This window comes from Amblyraja radiata, chromosome 35, assembly GCF_010909765.2.
Source record: "Amblyraja radiata isolate CabotCenter1 chromosome 35, sAmbRad1.1.pri, whole genome shotgun sequence".
NCBI lineage: Eukaryota > Metazoa > Chordata > Chondrichthyes > Rajiformes > Rajidae > Amblyraja > Amblyraja radiata.
Window position 1 is genome coordinate 5212146 of NC_045990.1, and position 26194 is coordinate 5238339.

Here is a 26194-nt window from a genome sequence, read left to right on the forward strand (position 1 = left end):
GACGGTGCAAAAGCCTCATGGAGAAGTGGGGGAGGCAGCCCAAACCATGGAGCACTTACCTACCTGCCCCCTCCTCCCAGAGCCCTGCAAACCAGAAGATCTCAAGGTCTTCAATCCACCTGCCCGAGAGCCTGTGTTATGCGGTGGCTTGGAACACGACAAGAAGATGTTAGTATTGGTCAGCATGGGCCGAAGGGCCCGTTTCAGTGCTGTGGGATGGGGCTGAAGCAAGTGGTCGTGGATTTTTGAACACTGCTCCCTGGCAGTGGGGATGTGGTGAGGGGGGGGGGTCTCAGTGGGAGACCAGTCCCCTCGCACATGGTGCCGCACCCTCCCCTGGACCAGAGGGAGAGGAACCTTGTCCGTGAGCAATGGGTTGCACTGATCAGCAGGAGTAGGGGCTGTGAAACAGCGTCGGGGGCTGGACTGGAATGTGGTGACAACAAGGTGAGACTGGACAGGCTTGGAATAACAAGGAACGGCAGATGCTGGCTTATACCCAAGTAGAGACACACACAAAAATGGTGGAGTAACTCAGCAGGGTCAGGCAGCATTTCTGGAGAACACGGCTTCGGATCGGGACCCTCCTTCAGACCCAAAACGTCACCTATTCCTTTCCCCCAGAGACGCTGCCTATCCCCCTGAGTTACTCCTGCATTTGTGTCCATCCAGCATCTGTAGTTCCTTCCTACACGTCCCCGCATTATCCTTCACAGTTCCTCCACCAAGGACCGACTCTGAGCCGGGGGGGGGGGGGGGGGGGGGGGGGAGGGGCTTTCTCGGTGTTAGGGAGGCAGTAAACGGGCGACAGGTACGAATGTGCCACGGCTCCACGGTGCCGAACATCACGGGTGGAGCCGGCAATCCCGGGCTGTCCTTCCCGGCAACACCTGCGCTCCCCACACTGAGGCAAGGCCGGTGAATGGATGGAGTTGGAGGGAGACCCTTCCTTCCCACTGGTGGCCCCGGTGGTCTTGATGTAGTTTACAGCATCGTGCAGAGCACGCCAGGACCGCAGGGGAATAGCACACTCACAAACTCTCACACACATCACGCTCTCACCTCACACACACTTTCTCACACTCTCATTCACGCTCACACAGCATCACCACCTCACATCACACGGACACCTCTACCACACCGGCAGCACACACGGAGCACACACCGCTTACGCACAGCACACCACGCGGCGCACACAGCAGCACGCACGCACACACACACGCGCTACACACGACGCACTACGCGACACAACAACACACCGCGACACACAACACGCACAGCACCACAGCATCACACGCGCGCACCAACCAACCACACGCTCTCACACACATACACTCACGCTCTCACACACTCACACACACTCTCACACACTCTCATTCACTCACACACACACTCATTCACACTCTCTCACACACACACACACACTCACTCACACACTCTCACACACACTCACACTCTCACACACTCACACACACACACTCACTCACACACTCTCACACACACACGCTCACACTCACACACTCTCACACACACACGCTCACACTCACACACACTTTCTCACACTCTCACACTCTCATTCACTCACACACTCATTCACACTCACTCACACTCTCACACACACACACTCACTCACACTCTCACTCACTCACTCACTCACACAAACACTCTCATACACTCACACACACACACTCTCACACACACCCCACTCACTCACTCACACACAAACACTCTCATACACTCACTCACACACGTTCTCACACACCCCACTCACTCACTCACTCACATATGCTCTCACACACATTCACTCACTCTCACACACACAAAGCACTCACTCACTCACACTTACACTCTCATACACACTCACTCTCACGCACACCCCACTCACTCTCACTCACATATGCTCTGACACACATTCACTCACTAACCTACACACACACTAACCTACACACACACACACACACACACACACACGTGGAGAGACAGGGAACTGGCTGCAGCATCACTGTACACTGATGGTGGAGATAAACAGGGGAAACACAAGAGGAGGTGTAACGGGGACGTACAGTGGGGGGGGGGGGGGGGGGGGGAGCAGGGAGGTGTGCGTGTGACATGGCCGCAGGTAGGTTCAGCGACGGTTTCCCTCCTGTGCACACAGTCCCAGAGTGGAGACCGCAGCTCCAGCACCAATTCCTCATCGGTCGGGATCCCGTTTCCCAGTCGGACCCGTGGATTCCCACAGTGGCACGTTGCCTCCAGTATCTGACATTCGATCCGTCTCTGCCAATACTAGCCCCCACTGTGCGTTGGAGGCATGGTCCTGCCTCGTTCCACAGCTACTCAGACACACCTCAGAGGCCAGATAGTGGTTCAGTCCAGAGATTTTCTTCCTCCTCCTCTGTTTAGTTTGTATTCCCTCACCTTTCGTTCCCTGCGACCTGTATTTAATTTGTTAATTTTTGCCGGATTTGTCTTCCTAATCTAAAGATGGTAGTTCCCGGCCAGAATCATCTCGTGAACCTTCCTGTCTAACGGGATGTACTTGGACAGTTTAGAGTCGAGGAAGAAGAGCTTGTCTTGTGTTTGATGTGGGTCGAAGCCCTGCTTACGTAGCCTGGTCTTCTGGAATTTGAAAGTACCTGGAACAACAGAGAGATCCCAGTTATGGTGGAGTCACCTTCAGTCTCCGGATATGCTTCCACACTCCCGGCCTCTGTGGAGTTTAAACCCCTGTCCCACGGTACGAGTTCATTCCAAGAGCTCTCCCGAGTTTGCCCTGATTCGAACTCGGAGATTTACGGTAATGGCCGCTCGTCGGTACTCGGGGCTCTCGTGGACATTTTTCAACCTGTTGAAAAATCTTCACGAGTCTTCCCGTGCTTACCTGCCGTTAGCGAGTCTTCCCGAGTACCTGCCGTTAGCGTTACGAGCCGCTAAGAGACGTCCCCGAGCTCCGACGTACCCGCTACGTTCATTCTCCGTGCTTACCACGAGTTTGATTTTTTTTAAACACGGGAGAGCTCTTGGAATGAACTCGTACCGTGGGACAGGGCTATTAGGTTTAATTCATTTTATTGCCACGTGTATCGAGGTACAGTGAAAAGCTTTTGTTGCGTGCTAACCAGTCAGCGGAAAGACAATACATGATTACAATCGAGCCGTTTACAGTGTATGGATACATCATATCAAGGGAATAACGTTTAATGCAAGGTCAAGTCAGATCAAGGGAAGCAAAGCAAGAATTTCATTGTCCTATCAGGGACACATGACAATAACTTGAACTTGAAAATGTGGTTTTACGCCTGGCCATAAAGGCAGCCATCACCTCACTTGGTGGACATTAATCCCTCCCCCCCACAGAAGGGGCCACCAGCGACCAGGGTCACGTACTTGTGGTGTCGACGGCAGGCAGGATACGTAGGAAGACAGGCCTGGCGTAGGGAGGCAACACCGCCGTCAGCTCGTGGTACAGGTGTCCGGGGTTTACCTTGTCGTGGGGGTCAGCAATGGCCGCCATGCCAGCCTTCCCCTCCACACCTGGCGGGAGGACGGAACAGGAGAGACAAAGTCAATGTCAGTAACTGGAGACCAGGGAAAGGACAGGAGGTAGACACAAGATGCTGGAGTGACTCAGGCAGCATCTCTGGAGAGAAGGAACGGGTGACGTCTCGGGTCGAGACCCTTCTTCAGACCGATGTCAGAGGAGAGGGAGATACATAGATAAGGAAGTGTAAGGTGTGAAAACAGGACAAAGGGGATGGAGATCAAGGGAAATGTAGAATAGATCATTGTTACCTGGGAGAAGGTGACAACAAAGATAAGCTGTCCTGCCTACCTGGCACTTGCACCCCGTAGACAGCCACGTCGGTGAGGTTGAGGACGTGGCTCAGGGTCCCCTCCACCTCTGTAGTGGAGACGTTCTCTCCCCGCCATCTGAACGTGTCCCCGGTTCTGTCCCTGAAGTACATGTAGCCCAGCTCATCCATCACCAGGACATCACCTGCAAAAACAGGAGGTTAGTCGAGTGTCAGGGTGGGAGATTGCAACCTTCACCTGGTCCGCCCTGTTTCGACGGATGCAATCAACCCGGCGTGCACAATCAAATAAGATCAAATAGAACAAGTTGTCCTACACGTTTAGGCTGTGCACGCCATACGCAAGAAGAAGAAGAAGGCTAATGTTGTTTAGTTTATCAGCATTTCTTCGCATCTCCTAGTTAGTTCCAGCTGCAGGCAAGGGGAGGATGATGGCTTCCCAACTGATACATTAACTCTGTAGGGTCTGGAGTTGAAATAGCACCAATCCCTTTGTCTCCACAGATGCTGCCTGACCCAGCGAGACCCTCCTGCCTCCACAGATGCTGCCTGACCCAGCGAGACCCTCCTGCCTCCACAGATGCTGCCTGACCCAACGAGACCCTCCTGCCTCCACAGATGCTGCCTGACCCAGCGAGACCCTCCTGCCTCCACAGATGCTGCCTGACCCAGCGAGATCCTCCCACCTCCACAGATGCTGCCTGACCCAGCGAGATCCTCCCACCTCCACAGATGCTGCCTGACCCAACGAGACCCTCCTGCCTCCACAGATGCTGCCTGACCCAGCGAGACCCTCCTGCCTCCACAGATGCTGCCTGACCCAGCGAGACCCTCCCACCTCCACAGATGCTGCCTGACCCAGCGAGACCCTCCCACCTCCACAGATGCTGCCTGACCCAACGAGACCCTCCCACCTCCACAGATGCTGCCTGACCCAACGAGACCCTCCTGCCTCCACAGATGCTGCTTGACCCAGCGAGATCCTCCTGCCTCCACAGATGCTGCCTGACCCAGCGAGATCCTCCCACCTCCACAGATGCTGCCTGACCCAACGAGACCCTCCTGCCTCCACAGATGCTGCCTGACCCAGCGAGACCCTCCTGCCTCCACAGATGCTGCCTGACACAGCGAGACCCTCCTGCCTCCACAGATGCTGCCTGACCCAGCGAGACCCTCCCACCTCCACAGATGCTGCCTGACCCAGCGAGACCCTCCCACCTCCACAGATGCTGCCTGACCTGGTGAGTGTTTCTAGCATGTTCACAAGTTATAGGAGTAGAATTAGGCCATTCGGCCCATCGAGTCCACTCCGCCATTCAATCATGGCTGACCTCCGCCACTTAATCTCATTTTCCTGCCTTCTCCCCGTAACCCTTGACACCTAATCTAATCAATTCTTCCCGCAGTTTGTTTTGTTCCAGATTCCAGCACCTGCAGCCTCTCTCGTCTCCACGTTTAACTCTGTTTCTCCCTGCACGGATGTTGCCCGACTTGCTGAGTGCTTCCAACATTTCTTTGACTGGCTCAGGCGTGGGTAGGGGCTGAGCTGGGGTTGGAGAACGAGTCAGCACCAGAGAACAGCGTGTAGTTTAGTTTAGAGTTGCAGAAACGGAAACCAGGCCCTTCGGCCCACTGAGTCCGCACCGCCCAGCGATCCCCCGCACAATAATACTATCCTACACACACTAGGGACAATTTACATTTATACCAAGCCAATTAACCTACAAACCTGCACGTCTTTGGCATGTGGGAGGAAACCGAAGATCTTCGCAGGTCACGGGGAGAACGTACAAACTCCGTGCAGACAGGATGGAACCCGGGTCTCTGGCGCTGTAAGGCAGCAACTCTACCGCTGCGCCACCGTGCCGCCCACGTAAAATTCTTGCTGCTCCCTCATCCCACTGCCCTCCGCGTCCCAGCCACACGTACCTGACAGGTAGGCGCAGTCGCCTTTCTTAAACACGTTGTAGGCGATCTTCTCGCAAGTGGCCGACTCGTTGGCGTATCCGTCGAAGCGGCGGAGAGGGTCCTGTTGGTTTATCCGCCCGACAAGCTGGCCTGGCTCCCCTGCGGCACAAAGAGCGGGCACCGGTGAACCCCGGTATAGGATCCACACCACCCAGCCCAGCCCAGCCCAGGGACAGGGTCACAGTGAGCTGCAGGGAACACGACAGCCTCTCGCAGGATCGGGACATCCCGTCACCTCCCAACCACTGATAGAGCTACCACCTCGACATTGGGCACTGCAGACCACCAATTGCACTAACAAGAACCTGTCTTATTTCTAACTGTGTCCGACGAAGGGTTTCGGCCCGAAACGTTGCCTATTTCCTTCGCTCCATAGATGCTGCTGCACCTGCTGAGTTTCTCCAGCTTTTTTGTGTACCTTATTTCACTAATCAAGAATCTATCTATCTCTGCCTTAAAAATATCCATTGACTTGCTCTCCACAACCTTTGTGGCAAAGAATTCTATCAGGAGTAGATGAATCTTTGTCCGTTTTGCAATCTGCTGGATTGCTCCCAATGATCACTATAGCTGGCCCTCTTAAATAGAGTCTTGATTGTCTTACCGGATCTCTGTGTTGTGTTTAAAGCTTTCTTTAATGGGCAGAGCGGGCGATAGGCACTCACCTTGCCGAGGCAGCCCTTACCTGGATTGCAGGGCACACAGAGCCCCCCTCTCCCGCGGATCAGCTCCAAGGTGTCCTCGTTCACCTTCACCAGGTGGATGGGGTAGACGCGCGGCAGGATGCGGCTGTTGAAGCCGCAGGCCCCCACCTGAGGAGACAGTCGAGGGGGAGAAGTGTGTAGGAAGCGGCTGCAGGTGCTGGATGGCACCAAAGATAGACACTAAACGCTGGAGTAACTAACTCAGCGGGACAAGCAGCATCTCTGCAGAACATGTGTAGGAAGCGACTGAAGATGCTGGTTGGCATCGAAGATAGACAAAATGGTCGACACGGTGGTGCAGCGGTAGTTCTTGCCTTACAGCGCCAGAGACCCGGGTTCTATCCCGACTAGGGGTGCAGTCTGTATGGGATTTGTACCTTCTCCCCGTGACCTGCGTGGGTTTTCTCCGAGATCTTCAGTTTCCTCCCACCCTCCAAAGACGAGCAGGTTTGTAGATTAATTGGCTTGGGTTTGTATACTTGGTATTAGTGTAAATTGTGGGGAGTTGTGACAGGTCGAGTCACAGCAAGCAGACAATTTATTTATTTCGGTGGGGGGGGGTGGGTTGAGAGTTGAGCTGTGGGGGGTGACGGGTAACCTCCTTAACTCTATCTGCCTCCCCTGGGGCTGCACCTGGGAGTGGGTGGTCTGTGTGGTGAGGGGGAGGGGAAGGGTTAAGGGCCTGTCGCACTTTCACGACCTAATTCACGCTCTGTGCCGAGCTTGACTCGTACTCGCAGCATGGTCGTCACGAGGTCGTAGGTAGGCCGTAGCAGGCCGTGATGCTAGTCGTGGGCACTCGTGGCATCAAGTAGGTCGGGGCGTTTTTTCTAGCCTGATGAAAAATGTCCATGAGTAAAAAAAGGTCGTGAATTAGGTCTTGAAAGTGGGACAGGCCCTTTAGCTGTACAGAATTGTAGTCAAGACTTCAAGCAGCCAATTTTATTTGAGGGGGGAGCTGAGCTGTGGTGAGTGACGCTGACCACCCCAACCCTCTCTCCTTGCCCTGGTGTGTACCAGCCGTGGGCACGATGGTACGTGGTGGTGGGACTGGGCACACTGGCACAGTGTGGCCGTGCGGAGCAGGGGCAGGGCCGGGCACACACCTTGCCGTCCAGGTTGGCGATGGAGCAGTTGCACTCGGTGGCGCCGTAGAACTCGGCCACGCGGGCGATGCGGAAGCGGCGGGCAAAGGACTCCCAGACGGCGGGCTTCAGCCCGTTGCCCAGCGCCATGCGCACCCGGTGCCTGCTCTCGGCTGGGCGGCTGGGCTGGTTCAGCAGGTAGCGGCAGATCTCCCCGATGTACTGCACGATCTGGGGGGAGAGGGAGAGAGATGCATGTTAACGAGGGGGGTACAGAGGCATCCCCCACCCCAAGTCCAATCCCAATCCACAGGGGGCTGCCTGCGCGGAGTTTGCACGCTGCACTCTCTTCCCACATCCTTATGATATGCGGGTATTTAGGTGTAGGCCACTCGGCCCATCAACATTCAGGAGCTCAGGGAGCAGAATTAGGCCATTCAGCCCAACAAGTCTACACCATTCTATCCTTCCCTCTCAACCCCATTCTCCTGCCTTCTCCCCACAACCCCTGACATCCTCACTAATCAAGAATTTGCCAATCTCTGCCTTAAAAATACCCAATGATTTGGCCTCCACAGCTGTCTGTGGCAATGAAGTCCACAGATTCACCACCCTCTGACTAAAGAAATTCCTCCTCATCTCTTTACTTCAGATACGTCCTTTTATTCAGAGGCTGTGGCCTCTGGTCCTAAGCTCTCCCTCCAGTGGATATATTCTCTCCACACCCACTCTATCCAGGCCTTTCAATAATATCCAGTTTCAATAATGTTTCCCTCATCCTTCCAAAGTCTGAGTTTAATTTAGTTGTGTTGCATTGAGTTGAGTTTAGGAGTTTAGTCGAGTCGAGGTGTCGAGTCGAGTCGAGTTGTTGTGTTGCATCGAGTTGAGTTGTGTTGACCCCCTGGTCCTAGATCAGCCAGGGTGCGGTGAGTGAAGATGCCAAGGTCCAGGTTGGAGTTTGGCAGGGAAGGAGGTGACCCTCAGACCGGGAGCTCTCAGCCTGCAACGCACAGGGTGCTAGATCACAACTTACCGTGCAGTTGTACTTCACGCAGTCGTCCCAGAAGCGAGAGGCTGAGAACTTCTTCCTGATGACGACGGTCACCCCGTGTAGCAGACACTGTCCCACGCCCACTATGTTACCTGGCAGCAGGGCAGACCAAGGCACGGTTAGAAACAAGGCTTCACAACAAAAGCCACAATTGGGCGCAGCCGAGTAGTGGCTGCCTTGCTGCCTTACAGTGCCAGAGACCCGGGTTCGATCCTGACTACGGGTGCTGTCTGTACAAAGTTTATACGTTCTCCCCGTGACCTGCGTGAGTTTTCTCCGAGAACATTGGTTTCCACCCACACCCCAAAGACGTACGGGTTTGTAGGTTAATTGGCTTGGTATCAATGTAAAAAATGTCCCTAGTGTGTGTGTAGGGCATTGTTAGTGTTCGGCGCGGACTGGGTGATGGGCCGAATGGCCAGTTTCCGCGCTGTATCTCTAAACTAAACACAAAGATTGGTTGGAGCTGAGATGGGAACCATCTCACGAGGGCAAAGCATGGCTGGAAGGATCAGTGGCTGAAATCTTATCCAAATGCTGGGGATTTTAACAAGGGGCAAGGTAGAGAGGTTTAGGGGAGGGAATTCCACAGCTTGGCAGAAGAGCGATGACTTCAGGGCTGAGCCATAAGTTAGAAAGGCATCACAGCGGGGCCAGTGGTAGAGTTGCTGCCTTACAGCGCCAGAGACCCGGGTTCGATCCTGCACTCGGGTGCTGTCTGTGTGGAATTTGCACGATCCCCCGGGACTACTGCAGTGTGAAATCGGGAAACAGGGGCGCAACTGGTAGGGGCGCCGCCTCATAGCAGTAGAGACCCGGGTTTGATTTTGACCTCGGGTGCTTTCTGTGTGGAGTTTGCATGTTCTCCCTGTGACCATGTGGATTTACTCTGAGTGTTCTGGTCTCCTCCCACATCCCGGGGATGTGTGGGTTTGCAGGTTAATTGCCCCTAGAGTGTAGGGAGTGGATGCGCAATTGGGAAGACATAGAACGATGGCCAGCATGGACTCGGTGGGCCGAAGGACATGTTTCCATGCTGTATCTATACACTGAAAAAAAAAACTAATCGCCCAGCTCCAGCTTATGTCGCAGTGGGGTTGGCTTCTGTATCTTTCAATGATGCAATGGAGGGGGCAATCGGAGAATTGATGGGAACATACGGGAGGATAGGGGGGGGGGGGGGGGAGGGATGAGTGGGGAGATGGGAGTGCTGTCTCCTTGCCAGAAGAGATTAGATGGGCTGAATGGCCCTCAGATGTCACTAGGAAAGAGGGAGGGTGGGTTACCTGCTGAATGATACAGCGGCAAGCAGTCGTAAATAACATCGTCAGGCCTCATCTGGAAGCCGTAGTATGCAAATGCAGCCATCCGATAATACCTGCAACCAAACACATGGGGTAAGGAACAAGGGAAGTGTAGGGGGAGGCAAAATGGCTCCCATCTCATAAGTTCACTAGTTCTCGGGGCAGAATTAGGCCATTCGGTCCATTGTAGAATTAAATGGACCATTGATCCTGTTAGCATCAACCCCATCTCGGGGATGTCACTGAACAGGTTCACTCCGCGTCACGTTCGGCACGGATATTGTGGGCCGAAGGGCCTGTTCCTGTGCTGTACTGTACTGCTCCACGTTCTTAGTCGGCTGTTTTGGCAACACAACCCGGTCATTTCCAGTTCCCTTTGACAACCCCCGATTACTTTCGCCACATCTTCCCTTTCAGGTAGCAGAGATGTGTGGGTTTGCAGGTTAATTGGCCCTCTGTAAAATTGCCCCTAGAGTGTAGCGAAATTGGGAACACATAGAACTAGTGCAAACGGTTGATCGATGGGCAGCGTGGACTCGGTGGGCCGAAGGACATGTTTCCATGCTGTATCTATACACTGAATATCACATAGAAACATAGAAAATAGGTGGAGGAGTAGGCCATTCGGCCCTTCGAGCCAGCACCGCCATTCAACATGATCATGGCAGATCATCTAGAATCAGTACCCCGTTCCTGCCTTCTCCCCATATCCCTTGATTCCGTTAGCCCTAAGGGCTATATCTAACTCACTTGAAAATATCCAGTGAATTGGCCTCCACTGCCTTCTGTGGCAGAGAATTCCACAGATTCACACAACCCTCTGGGTGAAAACATTTTTCCTCATCTCAGTCCTAGATGGTCTTCCCCTTATTCTTAAACTGTGACCCCTGGTTCCGGACACCCCCAACATGGGGATAAATGTTCCTGCATCTAGCATGTCCAATCCCTTAAGCCCCTGTCCCACGATGCGAGTTCACCCAAGAGCTCTCCCAAGTGAAAAAAAAAATCAACCTCGTGGTACTTCATCACGAGTATCTCTTGGAAATTTTTCACACTGTTGAAAAAACGTAACGAGTTTCCGCGTTTCCCCGAGTACCTGCCGTTAGCATTAGGAGCCGCGACGAGACGTCCATGAGCTCCGACGTACCCGCTACGTACATTCTTCGTGCTTTTCACGAGTTTGATTTTTTTCTTAAACTCGGGAGAGCTCTTGGATTGTGGGACAGGGCCTTTAAGAATTTTATGTTTCTATAAGATCCCCTCTCATCGTTCTAACAAACACGGTGTCAAAATAACTCCCCTCTTCCCAACGCCACCGCCCCCTGTCTGACCAGAGAGTTGGCGCCCATGTTACCAGCAGCCCTTGGCTTCTACCTGCTGTGCACAACGATGGCAGCTTTGGGCATTCCAGTGGTGCCAGAGGTGTAGATATAAAACAGGCGATCTACAAAAGAACACAGAGGGAGCAAGGTCGGTGCATTGCATTGCAGAGGTTCTCAGCTTCTCACCCCCCCCACCCATGTCACTTTACCTCAAATTAAACCACAAGTGAAAAAGCAAAATAAACGAAAGCCTCAGAAGATGGAAATCTGAAACGTGGTTAGAGAATGCTGGAAACACACAGCGAGCAAAGCTGTATCTATGGAAACAGAAACGGTTTCATCCTTTAGGGGTAGCACAGTGGTGCAGCTGCTGCCTCACAGCTGCGGAGACCCAAGTTTGACCTGACCTTGGGTGCTATCTGTGCGGAGTTTGCATGCTTTCCCTGTCACTGCATGGGTTTAGAAACATAGAAAATAGGTGCAGGAGTAGGCCATTCGGCCCTTCGAGCCTGCACCGCCATTCAATATGATCATGGCTGATCATCCAACTCAGTATCCCATCCATGCCTTCTCTCCATACCCCCTGATCCCTTTAGCCACAAGGGCCACATCTAACTCCCTCTTAAATATAGCCAATGAACTGTGGCCTCAACTACCTTCTGTGGCAGAGAATTCCACAGATTCACCACTCTCTGTGTGAAAAATGTTTTTCTCATCTCGGTCCTAAAAGACTTCCCTCTTATCCTTAAACTGCGACCCCTAGTTCTGGACTTCCCCAACATCGGGAATAATCTTCCTGCATCTAGCCTGTCCAACCCCTTAAGAATTTTGTAAGTTTCCTCCTACATTTCAAAGACGTGCAGGATTGCAAGTTAATTTGCCCTCTGTGAATTGTAATGTGCAAGGAATGGATGAGAGAAAGTGGGATAACATTGAACCGGTGATCAATGGTCGGCGCGGACTTGGTGGGCCGAAAGGCTTGTTTCCCTGCTGAATCTCTAAAGTAACCTAAACTTTTATCTCTATTTCACCTCTAGCCTTTGTAACTATCTCCACCCATCAGCAATTTTTTTCTGAAGGGCCTGTTTCCGTGCTGTATATCTAAAGCAGGTGAGGTAGCACCTCAGGAATGAGGAACAGAACTGAGATTTCAGGCGGAAGACCCTCCATGAGAACCTGACACATTAACACTGTTAATTTTCCGCTGTCCCTGCCCTCCCGATTTCCAGCATCTGCAGCTCGTTTGACTTTTAGACACAATACTCTTTGATGTCACATTGACAAATGGTGGCTGGGCTTACAATTGCGTGTGTAGTGGGGTAAAGGTTAGAGCAGGGAAGTGGGTGAGAGGTTACACTCTAAACTGCTTGTGTACTGCAGCTCAGGAGAGTGATTCACCTCAATCAGGCTACACAGGGAGAAGAACCTTTGACACAATGCCAGAGGGGGAAGGGAGGGAGGGGTGGGAGTGAGAGAGAACGAGAGGGGAGGGGATGGCTCGAGGAGCGAGAGGGGTGGGGAAGGGGAAGTATGAGGGAGGGGAAGGGAAGGGGGAGCAAGAGGGGAGGGGGGAGAGCGGGAGGTGGAGGGGGGAGTGAGAGAGAGCTAGAGGGGAGCAAGTGTGGAGGGGAGAAGGGGAGCGAGAGGGGAGAGAAAGTGGGGAGAGAAAGTGGGGAGAGCAAGAGGGAGGGGAAGGGGGAGAGCAAGGATGGGAAGGGAGAGCGAGAGGGGAAGGAGGGAGTCAGTGGGGAAGGGGAGAGGGAGAGACGAGAGAAAGTGGGGAAGAGCGAGAGGGAGGGAAGGGAGAGCAAAAGGGGAAGGAGTGGGGAGGGGAAAGTGGGAGTGAGAGGGGAAGGAGTGGGGAGGGGAAAGTGGGGGTGAGAGTGGAGAGAATGTGGGGAGAGGGCGAGGGAAGAGACCTGGTGACAGAGGCAACAGTGGACATGTGTACAAGTGTCCATGGTCTGCTGTGTGTTGTTACCGGGTTGTCTGCAAAAACAATGTATTTCACTGTACATGCGACAATAAAGTATCCAGAGTCCACTTTAAGGGCCGTCAATGGATATGTGTGAGGAGTAAAACGTACCCATGAATCCCACCGAAGGAGGATGAGAGGGGGCGAACTTGGACGCAGCGTTGAGCTGAGGATCCAGATGTTCGATTCCAGCTGCATCTTTACTGGAGTCCCAGTCCCCACTGCAGAACTTCCGAATGCTTTTCCCCAGGAGGCCGTTCACTTCCAACAGAGCTGGAGTAAGAAGCAAGGCACGGGCCACAATCAGGCAAGGCTGTACAAGGCACAGTCAGCACCTCCACACGTTTATCACCGCTCCGCTGCACAAACCGGGATCTCCGGTTTCCTCCCACACTCCAAAGACGCAGAGGCTTGTAGGTTAATTGGCTTTGGTATCATTGTAATTGTCCCTGGCGTGTAGATAGCGTTAGTGTGCAAGGATCGCTGGTCGGTGCGGAATCGGTGGGCCGAAGGGCCTGTTTCCGCGCTATATCTCCAAACTAAACAAACTTTAAATAGACAGTCAGTGAGTGACGGGATGGGGTTGAGACTTAAAACAGCATAAACTTAGAAACTTGGGAACCAAAGACTAGTGGGCGGCACAGTGGCACAGCGGTAGAGTTGCTGCCTTTCAGTGGCAGAGACCCGGGTTCCATCCTGACTACGGGTGCTGTCTATAAGGAGTTTGTACGTTCTCCCCGTGACCTGCGTGGGTTTTCTCCGGGTGATCCGGTTTCCTCCCACACTCCAAAGACGTACAGGTTTGTAGGTTAATTGGCTTGGTATGAATGTAGAAGTGTCCCTAGTGTGTGTGGGATAGTGTTAATGTGCGGGGATCGCTGGTCAGTGCCGACCCGGTGGGCCGAAGGGCCAAATTTCCACGCTGTATCTCTAAACAAAAAAAAAACCGTTTGAGCGGCTGACTCACCATCAATCATCTCCGCTCCAAAGATGATAGCTTTGGCTCCGGACACAGACATGCAGTGAGTGAGGGCCTCTAGACGGAGGTTGAAGTTGAGCAGGGCGCCCTCCACCCCGACCTTGGCCATGCCGAGCCACAGGCCGACAAACTGCGGCCGGCTCTCCATGAACAAGGCCACCACATCCCCCGGCCGGGAGCCCTGCTCCAGCAGGAAGTTGCCCACCGCGTTGGAGTACTCGTCCAGTTGTCTGAAGGTCCACCGCTCGCCTGTCCCCTCGTAGACCAGGGCCGTCTTATCCGGGTACCTCCTCACCGTCTCCTGGAAGATCTTTGGGATGGTGCTGTCCTCCTTCTGGTGCCTCTTCACCGCTAGCTTGACCCGCATCAGCAGTAGCAGCCCGCTTACCCAGGGGAGAAGTAACAACACAACATTAGTCTACCATTCACACAATGCTGACAACACAGAATGCTGGGCGGGCGAGCTAGCTGTGGATGCACTGTCCCTCCCCTTTTAACGGGACACTGCAAGATGTGCCGAATAGTGAAAGCCCGGCATAGAATTAATGTGAGAGGATGTTTCCACTTATGGGAGAGTCTAGGACCAGAGGCCACAGCCTCAGAATTAAAGAACGTACCTTTAGGAGGGAAATGATGAGGAATTTCTTTAGTCAGAGGGTGGTGAATCTGTGGAATTAATTGCCACAGACGGCTGTGGAGGCCAAGTCAATGGATATTTTTAAGTAAGTAAGTTTATTGGCCAAGTATTCACATACAAGGAATTTGCCTTGGTGCTCCACCCACAAGTAACACCATGATATATCAGTGACAGTTACGAATGACTCAGAAAACACTAAACATTAATAATAATAAAACATTAATGATAAAACACCATTGATCAAGCATGTGAACCAACAAAATACCAGATCAAAGGGAGGCTACAGATTTTTGGCTGTTGAGTAGAGCAACTACTCGTGGATAAAAACTGTTTTTATGTCTGGCTGTGGCAGCTTTGACAGTCCGGAGTCGCCTTCCAGAGGGAAGTGATTCAAATAGTTGGTGGCCAGGGTGAGAGGGGTCAGAGATGATCTTGCCCGCTCGCTTCCTGGCCCTTGCAGTGTACAGTTCGTCAATGGAGGGAAGGTCGCAGCCAATAACCTTCTCAGAGATATTTAAGATTCTTGATTAGTATGGGAGTCAAAGGTAATGGGGAGAATGGGGTTGAGAGAGAGAGAGAGATAGATCAGCCATGATTGAATGGCGATGTAGACTTGATGGGCTGAATAGTCTAATACTAATCCTATCACTTATGAACGTATGAAGTAATACCATAGACCCACTCTCCCTTGTCCCTGGATTCTGAGGCTGCTGTATATCATGTCCAGAGGTGCAGTGAAAAACTTTTGTTGCTTGCTCACAACGGAATGACTATACATGATTCTAATTGAGCCATCCACAGTACACAGGTACATGATAAAGGGAATAACGTTTAGTGCAAGATAAAGTCCGATTAAAGATAGTCCAAGGGTCTCCAATGAGGTAGATGGGAGGTCAGGACTGCTCTCTAGTTGTTGGTAGGATGGTTCAGTTGCATGTTCTCCAGAGGGATACTGTGCAACTCTGTTGGCGCCCTTTATGTAGCAACTCTTTGCATACCTGGGTATTTCACTAAAGAATAAAGAATTAATGAATTAATTAATCAATCAATTAATTAATCCAGATGCTGCCTGACTTACTCCTGCACATTGCGTCCTTTTCTGTAAACCAGCATCTGCAGTTCCTTGTTTCAATGTGGAGTTGAGTGAGGTGGTTTCGCTGATAAACTAGTAGCGTATGTGCTGGCAAGCGGCCAGGAATATTTCTTGAGTGCTGCATTTAAACCTGCTGCTCGCCTCCCACGGACAGTTCAGTTTCACACAGCTTTACAAGATCCCAGCTGGTTTCAATTCCAGTGGTTCAACGGGTGGAACCCGTATCTCTCTTGGGAACTAACACTAAAGAACGGCAGTGTACGAAAGAACTGCAGATGCTGCTTTAAATCGAAGGTAGACACAAAATGCTGGAGTAACTCAGCGGGTGAGGCAGCATGCCTGGAGAGAAGGAATGGGCGACGTTTCGGGTCGAGGACCCTTGCACTCTGAAGATGGGTCTCGACCCGAAACGTCGCCCATTCCTTCTCTCCAGAGATGCTGCCCCCAGCATTTTGTGTCTACTAAAGAAGGGCTTCCTGTTCAGAAGCTTCTTTCTGGCAAATTTCCACTTGCCAGATTAGACTTCTCTGGAGTCACAGAGTGATACAGAATGGAAACAGGCCCCTCGGCCCAACATGCCCATACCGGCCAACATGCCTCATCTACACTAGTCCCACTTGCCTGCATTTGGCCCATGTCCCTCTAAACCTGTCCTATCCCTATACCTATCTCAATGTTTCTTAGGTTAGCACAGCTGCCTCAGAATCAAGGAATGATATGGGGAGAAAGCAGGAAGGGGGCACTGATTTTGGATGATCAGCCATGATTATATTGAATGGAGGTCTCCAAAGCCACAATAACTTTCTCCGTATCCTCCTTCCAGCCTCTGTATTCAACAAATCATCCACACTTCCTTTCTAAGAGGCAGTGATTCAGTGTGAATTTAGCTTGCCTCCAGCTCCATCCGTTTCTTATGAATAGCCAGAGAGCTGGAATTTAGTACAGTATGTTCATACGTTCGCAAGACATGGGAGCAGAATTAGGCCATTCGGCCCATCGACTGTGTACCACCATTAGTTCATGGCAGGTCTATTTTTCCCTCTCAACTACATTCTTCTGCCTTCTCCCGATAGCCTTTGACACCCTGACTAATCAATCTCCGCTTTCAAATACCCAATGAATTGTCCTCCACATTGCCGTCTGTGGCAATGAATTCGACAGATTCACCACCCTCTGGCTAAAGAATTTCCTTCTCATCTCCATTCGAAAAGGTATACCCTCTGCCATCAAAGTTTATAATAACCCCCATCCCAGAGTTTTGAAAGGAGATCCTGGGTGCTCTGGTCCTCAAGGTGGGTGTAGGCAATGAGTTATCAGAGGGAGTAGTTGCAGCAGATACAATAACAACAATTAAAAGGCATTTGGACATGTACTGTATGTGGATAGGAAAGATTTGGAGGGAAAAAAAGCCAAACACAAGAACTACCTTGTGCAGGAAGGAACTGCAGATGCTGCTTTACACCTAAGATAGACACAAAATTCTGGAGTAACTCAGCGGACCAGGCAGCAACTCTGGAGAAAAGGAATAGGTGACGTTTCAGGTCAAGACCCTTCTTCAGACTGAGTGTCAAGGGAAAGGGGAACAAGAGATATAGACGGTGATATGGTGAGACATATAACAAATGAATGAAAGATATGCAAACAAGTAATGATGATAAAGGAAACAGGCCATTGTTAGCTAAGAAGGAACTGCAGATGCTGGTTTACACCCAAGATAGACACAAAATGTTGGAATAATTCAGGGGGGGTCAAGCAGCATCTCTGGAGAGAAGGAATAGGCGTTGTTTCATGTCTGGACCCTTCTTCAGACTGGGACAAGAACTACCATTCAGAGCAGCACGAGAATGACCTGAGTTAGGACACTTTGGTCGGCACAGACTAGTTAGGACAAAGGTTCGGTTTCTGTGCCTTATGAAATGTGACAATGTCGTGTAGTGTCAATTGCAACAGCAGGACATGTATACTCTCACAGTGGAATCTTACAATATAACTTACAAGATGTCTCTTGGGGCTGTTTTCAACACGATTCGGACAAACCTCCATCCTCCAGTCCCAAGATAGATGCCCAAGCTGGCAGCGATGCTCCAGGTCCAGGAAACGCCCAGGATCTGCATCAGTCCCAGAGACCCCAGGGATACTGTGCAACTCGCCACATTGTGCATCTTGCAACGAGATCGCCTGTTTAAAAAACAATGCTGTCAGTAACAGTGGTACAATAGCTTGGTTCTCACAGCACTTGTTATCACCTAGTGGGCCTGTCCCACTATCACCACCTCTGCTGAGTTTGCCCTTGACTCATACTCGCAGCATGGTCGTCACGAGGTTGTAGGTAGGTCGTAGCAGGTCGGGATGCTAGTCGTAGGTACTCGTGGCATCAAGTAGGTCGGGGCGTTTTTTCAACCCTGATGAAAAAAGTCCATGTGTAAAAAAGGTCATGAATTAGGTCGTGAAAGTGTGACGGGCCCTTATGGAGGGATATGGACCAAGGGAGGGACTAGTGTAGCGGGGACATTGTTGGCGGTGTGGGCGAGTTGGGCCGAAGGGCCTGTTTCCACACTGTATCACTCTATGACTCGAAATACTGACAGATTTATCTCCTAGTGGCCTATTGGAGACATTTAATACTGGTGAGCTTGGCCAACTTCAAAAAGTTGGGACCAAGATGCCAAGGGTCATTCCCTCCTCCTCTGCATACAATTCACCGTGAACACAAATCAACGTTCCATCAGTTAAAAACAACATTCAAGGTCCAAGGTCCAATTGAGAACGCACAACTAAAATACAAGATGACAAGACATGCACTATCTTTTTTCTATCAGAGCACAGTTAACCTGCGCACATGCTTTTGGCAGCAAAGGGATTGTTTCTAGTTAACTATTACCCGCTGGGCAATGATGGTTTAACTGATGGGCAACCTAATCACTGCAGTACAATGCAGATGCAGACACAGCCTGGCACTGCTCTCGTTTGATATCAGTCGGATTCCCTGATAGTGTCTTTATCTTGAAGGTATCAGCCCCAACTCAGTGTCTTTGCCATCAGCACTAATTCAGGGCTTTGCGGACCCAGGTCCAAGGATCCTGTGGTCCAGGCAACGTCATAGTTTAAAACTGAAGCAGAGTCGATGTCAATAGAGTCACAGAGAGATACAGTGTGGAAACAAGCTCTTCAGCCCAACTTGCCCACACCAACCAACATGTCCCATCTACACTAGTTCCACCTGCCTGCATTTGGCCCATATCCCCACAACCCTGTCCTATCCATTTACCGGTCCAACTGTTTCTTAAACGCTGGGATAGTCCCTGCCTCTACTACCTCCTCCGGCAGCTCGTTCCATACACCCACCAGCTTTGTGTGAAAAAGTTACCATTCAGGTTCCCATTAAATCTTTTCCCCTCACCTTAAACCATCTATTCATAACGCCATAGATACTGTAGAAAAGGAATAGGTGACGTTTTGGGTCGAGAAGAAGGAATCTGAAGAAGGGTTCCGACCCGAAACGTCACCCATTCCTTTTCTCTAGAGATGCTGCCTGTCCCGCTGAGTTATTCCAGCATTTGTTGTCCAGGCTGGTATTTAGTGTCAGGTTAATCTTCCACCGTGATCACTGCAGGTTCGGGATGCTGAACAGACTGGCCCCGCTCCATCCCCTTCTCTGCCGGGAGATGAATCATTCCTGCTTCTCAACCCTCTCCACGTAGCTATGACCATCAAACTGTTCAGACTGTGCCAGGCCAGGCATTGCAATTCACTTCCCATTTCCACGGCATGCCTCGGGGTTACCAGGGTTCAGTTCGTGCCCACGGTCTGATCTGCCGTCATCAGTCGCCTGATCGAACCATTCACTAAACCAACCACCACACTATCCGCATCACCCCCACCCCCCTCCCCCCTGACAGCAGACCCCACAGATTCCTGTGTGCCACACCATTCTCCATACACACACACACATCCTCTCACACACTCACCCAAAAAAGCTCCCACACTCACACACACACTCTCATACAAGACTTACACACACAAGATGCACGCAAAGACACTCACAAACACACTCTCTCACACACACTCTCACACATAAGATGCACGCACACACACACACACACACACACACACACACACACACACACACACACACACAAGATGCACGCACAAAGACAAAGACACCCACACACAAGACACAGAAAATAAATTACTTGAGGAACAAAATGCCTCATTGTTTCAACTCTTGGAGCAGCATTCATCTGAATTGGAGTGATGTTTTACACATCACAGGCTGAGTTAGGAAGTCAGTTTGCCCTCAATCCCAAGGCAAAGTCTCCTGACTTAACACTGAAGCTCACAGTTAGATCAACACTTGCTACCTGTTTAAGCGGGGACGCAGGTCAAAGGGGCATCAGACACTGCTCTTTGGATGTCACATCTTGATGCGCTTGAAGGAAACTCACCGGGACCACCGATTGTGTAGCGGTGCACTGAGATTTCCCTCAACTTTTGAGGCAGCCAAACCGCAGAGTGGTATGATTCTCCCGAGCTCAGCTTCTCTTTGATCCTATGTCCTGGTGAAAGTATGGGGCGGTTGCAGGATTATCTCACCTCCCCGTCCGCACCCGGCCAACCCCGCTGCTGCTGCTGCCGCCGCCGCTGCTAGTGTTGTTGCTGTGATCTGTCTCACTCTGCACAAAGACACTTCATTGTGGTTTCGCGGCCCAGTGTGCCGGCAGCGTTCCAGAAGAGGGGCTGTTCCCACATCCACTCAGTGTGAGCCTTTCAACAGTGCTGCGTTCCCTGCTCACGTTTCCCAATCACAGGACCTTCACTGGGCAGATAGCAGGGAAACACAGGGCAGGATCCAAATGGCAATATCCCTATTGCCCTACCATTTCCAGCGGGCTGCTTTTAAATCAGAATGCTCTATTATCCCAGCAGAGCTTGAAGTTCCCCTCTATCCATCTCCCTCTCTCTCTCTCTCTGTCTCTCTACTGCTCAGCAAGCCAGTGAAACTGATCTCAATGGCATAGCTCAAGTTACGTGTGTTAAATAATAAACAGGCGATGAGACGAATCAACTCAAAAGAATTCAAGATACAAAGCAGAGGACAACAACCACCTGAAATGGGAGCTTGCCACAAACCAGATGTCTTTGTGATTATTAACCTATGTTAAGCTGGGAAAATTAATATAGTCTGGATGTGTAGGAAGGAACTGCAGGTGCTGGTTTAAACCGAAGACAGACACAAAATGCTGGAGTAACTCAGCGGGACAGGCGGTATCTCTGGAGAGATACACAAGGAACATACACAAGGAACTGCAGATGCTGGAATACCGAGAAAAACACAAAACAGTGAGGGTGGGGTTGGGGGGGGGAGCGGAACAAGGCCTGGCAAGTGATAGGTGGGGGGGGGGGGGGGAGGCAGAGAAAAGGTCAAAGGCTCAAGATGAAAAGTAGACAAAATGATGTGTATGAAGGAACTGTGGATGCTGGTTTACACAGATAGACACAAAAAGCTGGAGTAACTCAGCGGGACAGGCAGCATCTCTGGAGAGAAGGGATGGGTGACGTTTCGGGTCGAGACCCTTCTTCAAACTGAAGAGTATAGTCTGGAACTTGATGGTCGGCGTCAAGTACTTCAACAAAAAAAGGAACTAAAACAGTTTTTCTCGGTAACCTTACTAAGTTTGGAATGCTAAATGCGACCGGCTCCCACCCACCGTTTCAGTTCATATCTGATTCAACGTACAGTACAGAAACATAGAAACATAGAAAGATAGAAATTAGGTGCAGGAATAGGCCATTCGGCCCTTCGAGCCTGCACCGCCATTCAATATGATCATGGCTGATCATCCAACTCAGTATCCCGTACCTGCCTTCTCTCCATACCCTCTGATCCCCTTAGCCACAAGGGCAACATCTAACTCCCTCTTAAATATAGCCAATGAACTGGCCTCGACTACCCTCTGTGGCAGGGAGTTCCAGAGATTCACCACTCTCTGTGTGAAAAAAGTTCTTCTCATCTCGGTTTTAAAGGATTTCCCCCTTATCCTTAAGCTGTGACCCCTTGTCCTGGACTTCCCCAACATCGGGAGCAATCTTCCTGCATCTAGCCTGTCCAACCCCTTAAGAATTTTGTAAGTTTCTATAAGATCCCCTCTCAATCTCCTAAATTCTAGAGAGTACAAACCAAGTCTATCCAGTCTTTCTTCATAAGACAGTCCTGACATCCCAGGAATCAGTTGGTGAACCTTCTCTGCACTCCCTCTATGGCAGGTTGGGGATATTTCTCAGGAATGGAACTCTGGGCGAGACCGGTATTTCCAGCTCTATCACGGGAAGAAATTCCTCCCCCACCACTCCCTCCCAACCAGCGAAAGCATGCTGCTCGACCCGCTGAGTTCCTCCAGCAGATTCCACTCCATTATCAGGGCGGCACAGAGACACAGCGATAGATTTGCTGCCTCATAGCACAATTGACCCAGGTTTGATAAAACTAAATTGCAGAATCTGCAGACTCTTGTCTTACTTCCCGGTCTGCTGTATTCTATTCTGTAATACGGGTCCATCAACTTTACTGTGATTCTCTTATTTTAGACATAATTTAGTGTGGTCACGATAAAAGCCAACACAATTCTGAGAGGCACAGAAAGGATAGTCAGCCAGAACCTTTTACCCAGGATGTTTCCACTAGTGGGAGAGTCTAGGACTAGAGGTCACAGCCTCAGAATAAAGGACGTTCTTTTAGGAAGGAGATGAGGAGAAATTTCTTTAGTCAAAGGGTGGTGAAACATTGGAATTCATTGCCACAGAAGGCTGTGTAGGCAAAGTCAGTGGATATTTTTAAGGCAGAGATAGATAGATTCTTGATTAGTACGGGTGTCAGAGGTTATGGGCAGGAGAATGCGGTTAGGAGGGAGAGATAGATCAGCATTGATTGAATGGCGAAGTAGACGATGGGCCGAATGGCCTAATTTTGCTCCTATTCCACATGACATGAAATATCAAAAACTAGAGGACATAGCTATTAGGTGAGAGGGGCAAGTTTTAAAGGAGATGTGCGGGTCTATGTTTTTTTTGTAGACAAATGAAATGGCAGCAGCATTTAAGAGACTTTTTAGGTAGGCACATGAATATGCAGGGAATGGAGGGATACGGATGACATATAGGCAAAGGAGATTAATTTAACAGTGTGTAAGAAAGGACTGCAGATGCTGGTTAAAATGGAAGGTAGCCACAAAATGCTAGAGTAACCCGAAACGTCGCCCATTCATTCTCTACAGAGATGCTGCCTGACCCGAGGAGTCAGACATGAGGAGTCAGTTCTCCCTGAAGTGCCACCATACATAGAAGCATAGAAAATAGGTGCAGGAGTAGACCATTTGGCCCTTCGAGCCAGCACCGCCATTCAATATGATCATCCAAAATCAGTACCCCGTTCCTGCTTATTCCCCATATCCCTTGATTCCTTTAGCCTTAAGAGCTATATCTAACTCTCTCTTGAAAACATCCAGTGAATTGGCCTCCACTGCCTTCTGTGGCAGAGAATTCCACAGGATCACAACTCTCTGGGTGAAAAAGGTTTTTCCGCAACATACGGCAACATCCCCATTAACTCCCGAGGACCTCTGAACCATGACTGGGAAAAGAGGAGAAGGAAGGTTTGGGAACGTCGCCTTCATGCGGGATCACAATGAAGCACTGTAGAAGCCCAGTGCCTGGGGCAGCTCAGTAGCGCAGTGGTAGAGTTGCTGCCTCACAGCGCCTCGCCCAGCGGGACAGGCAGCATCACTGGAGAAAGCGGGATGGGTGACGTTTCGGCTCGGGATCCTTCCATCGAGATTCTAGCTGCAATTCATGGAAGCCGGTGATAAGAGGATGATGCACAATATTGCTTAGGTTTCAAAAGAACGCAGGAAAGAAAGAAGGGTGTCGACCAGAAACGCCACCCATTCCTTCTCTCCAGAAATGCTGCCTGTCCCATTGAGTTACTCCAACATTTTGTGTCTATCTTCACAGGATTGAAAGATTGCACACACAATCGCACATTAGCAACTGATGGAATAAAATAAGTCGTCAACAGATACGGCTGATTAAGTTATAAGCTAGAAGTGGTCGAGAGTGAACCACGATAAGACCAAAGGTATTTAGTGATCCCAGCTTTAGTTAATTGAACTTACCTGGGGAGATACAGATGGGAGTTCAGTATTCAAGTCTTGCCTTCAATACTTGTGGTCTTCTTGCCTTCAATACTTGTACTCAAGTCTTGCAGAACCTAAAGGTTAGGAAAGGATTAAGCATGTATTAGCAATGTCAGCATCAATTACTCACTAGCGTTCAGCAACCCTGTCTGAGAGTTTGTGTGATCAAAGGGTGCAGGAGAAGATTGCAAAATCAATTTCAACACAGGGAGATGAAACGTCACAGAAATCGACACACTCTTCATTTATAAACAGAGTGACAGGGGGAGGAGCGGAGACTGTGAATGTTGGAGAGATCAGGATGGGCTGAAGAAGGGGTCTCGACCCGAAACGTCACCCATTCTTTCTCTCCAGAGGTGCTGCCTGTCCCGCTGAATTACTCCAGCATTTTGTGTCTATCTTGGGCTCAAGGACACATTGGGAGAAGCATGTTAAACGGTGAATGCTGTGGGGGATCAGAAGAGGAAGGAAGGGGAATGGGAGAGGTGTGATTGGGAATGGGTGCAGGGCACGGGGAGGGTGAGGCGGTGGGTGGTGAGACTTCACAGGGCGGGGGCAAGTTGGTTTGACGGGGGTGGGTTGATCCTGAGGACGGGGAATGGGTGAGGTAGAGAGCGGGCAGGAAAGAGGGTGGAGGGGGCAAGATGCAGGGGGGAAAGTGCAAGGGTGGAGTTGGAGGAGGACAAGGCAAGGGGTAGGAGGGCCGTATTGAGTGAATGACTAAGGGCAGAACAAGGGCAGGAGGAGTGGTGTGTCGAGGTAAATTTTAAGTACAAATGGGGCAGGGACAGTGTGGAGGAGGGGGGGGGGAGATAGAAGGGACTGAGAGGGCTGGGGGACAGAGTGGACGAAGGAACAGACAGGAGATGGAGGTGAAGGGGAAAGGAGATGCGAGTAGGAGGAGGGTGAGAGGGAGGGACGAGAGAGAGAGAGAGAGAGGGGAGGGAGGAAGTTAGTGAGTGGAGGGGGAGACAGGAGGGAGGGGGGAGTTAGTGAGTGGAGGGGGAGAGAGGGGGAGACAGGAGGGAGGGGGAGAGAGAGGGGGGGGGGGGTATGAGGGAGGAATGGAGAGGGGAGCAGTGGGGAAGGAGGGGGAGGGGAGGAATGAAGAGGGGAGGAGGGAGAGGAGAGGAGAAGAGGGAGGTAGTGAGTGGAGGGGAGAGAGAGAGGGAGACAGGAGAGAGGGGGAGGGGGAGGGGGGAGAAAGAGGAGGGAGGAATGGAGAGGGGAGGAGGGGAGGTAAGGCAGAGGGAAGAGGGGGGAGAAGATACAAGATACAAGATAGATTTATTCATCACATGTGCCAGATGGCACAGTGAAATGAAATTCCCATACAATAAAAATAAGGGACACAACACACTATAGGGTTTGACATAAAACATCCCCACACAGCAGAATCAAAGTTTCCCACTGTGTGGGAAGGCACCAAAGTCAGTCTCTCCCTCCATTGTTCCTCGTGGTCAGGGCCTCAGAAGAGGGGGGAGAAGAGGGGAGGGATGAGGGGGGGGGATGAGGGGGAGGGATGGAAGGGGGGAGGGATGGGGGGGGCGGATGAAGAGGGGGGGGGAAAGAGGGGGAGGGACTGAAGGGGGAGAAGAGGGGAGGATGAGGGCGAGAAGACGGGGGAGGAGGGGAGATGAGGGGAGGGATGAGGGAAGAGAGGGGAGAAAGGGATGGGGGGGGGGGGGGGAGGTGGAGAATGAGAGAGAGGGGGGAGGAAGAGGGGGAGGATGAGGGGGAGGGATGAGGGGGGAGGGAGATGAGGGGGGGATGGGGGGGGGGGGGAGGAGGGGGGGATGAGGGGGGAGAGGGGGGGGGGGAAGGGAGGGGGGAGGATGAGGGGGGGGATGAGGGGGGGAGGGGGGGGGAGGGGGGGGGATGGGGGGGAGGGAGGGGGGGGGGGGGGAGAGGAGGGGAGGGGGGGGGAGGATGAGGGGGGGGAGGGGGGGGGGGGGGGGGGAGGGGGGGGGGGAGGGGAGGGGGGGGGGGAGGGGGGGAGGTGAGGGGGGAGGGGGGGGGGGGAGGAGGGGGGGGATGAGGGGGGGGGATGAGGGGGGAGGAGGGGGGGAGGGAGG

The 26194-nt window shown here is 51.6% G+C and overlaps 1 protein-coding gene across 5 annotated transcripts; it reads right to left on the reverse strand.

Annotated features, from left to right (window-relative positions):
- Nucleotides 1-1878: 1878 nt before the first annotated feature.
- Nucleotides 1879-24422, reverse strand: LOC116991813 (long-chain fatty acid transport protein 1-like). Of its 5 annotated transcripts, none has more exons than XM_033050775.1 (13): nucleotides 24250-24422; nucleotides 17926-18108; nucleotides 14189-14583; nucleotides 13333-13494; nucleotides 11299-11368; nucleotides 9907-9998; nucleotides 8603-8712; nucleotides 7591-7800; nucleotides 6466-6592; nucleotides 5742-5879; nucleotides 3833-3997; nucleotides 3388-3534; nucleotides 1879-2636 (listed from the first exon to the last, which is right to left on the reverse strand). In XM_033050775.1, exons 2-13 carry the CDS (start codon nucleotides 18090-18092, stop codon nucleotides 2479-2481), a joined length of 1941 nt encoding a protein of 646 aa, XP_032906666.1. In that variant the 5' UTR covers nucleotides 18093-18108; nucleotides 24250-24422; the 3' UTR covers nucleotides 1879-2478. The 5 variants fall into 5 exon arrangements, with proteins under 5 accessions (XP_032906666.1, XP_032906664.1, XP_032906665.1 ...); XM_033050773.1 differs by lacking the exon at nucleotides 24250-24422 and adding an exon at nucleotides 24099-24241; XM_033050774.1 differs by lacking the exon at nucleotides 24250-24422 and adding an exon at nucleotides 20524-21103.
- Nucleotides 24423-26194: the final 1772 nt, after the last annotated feature.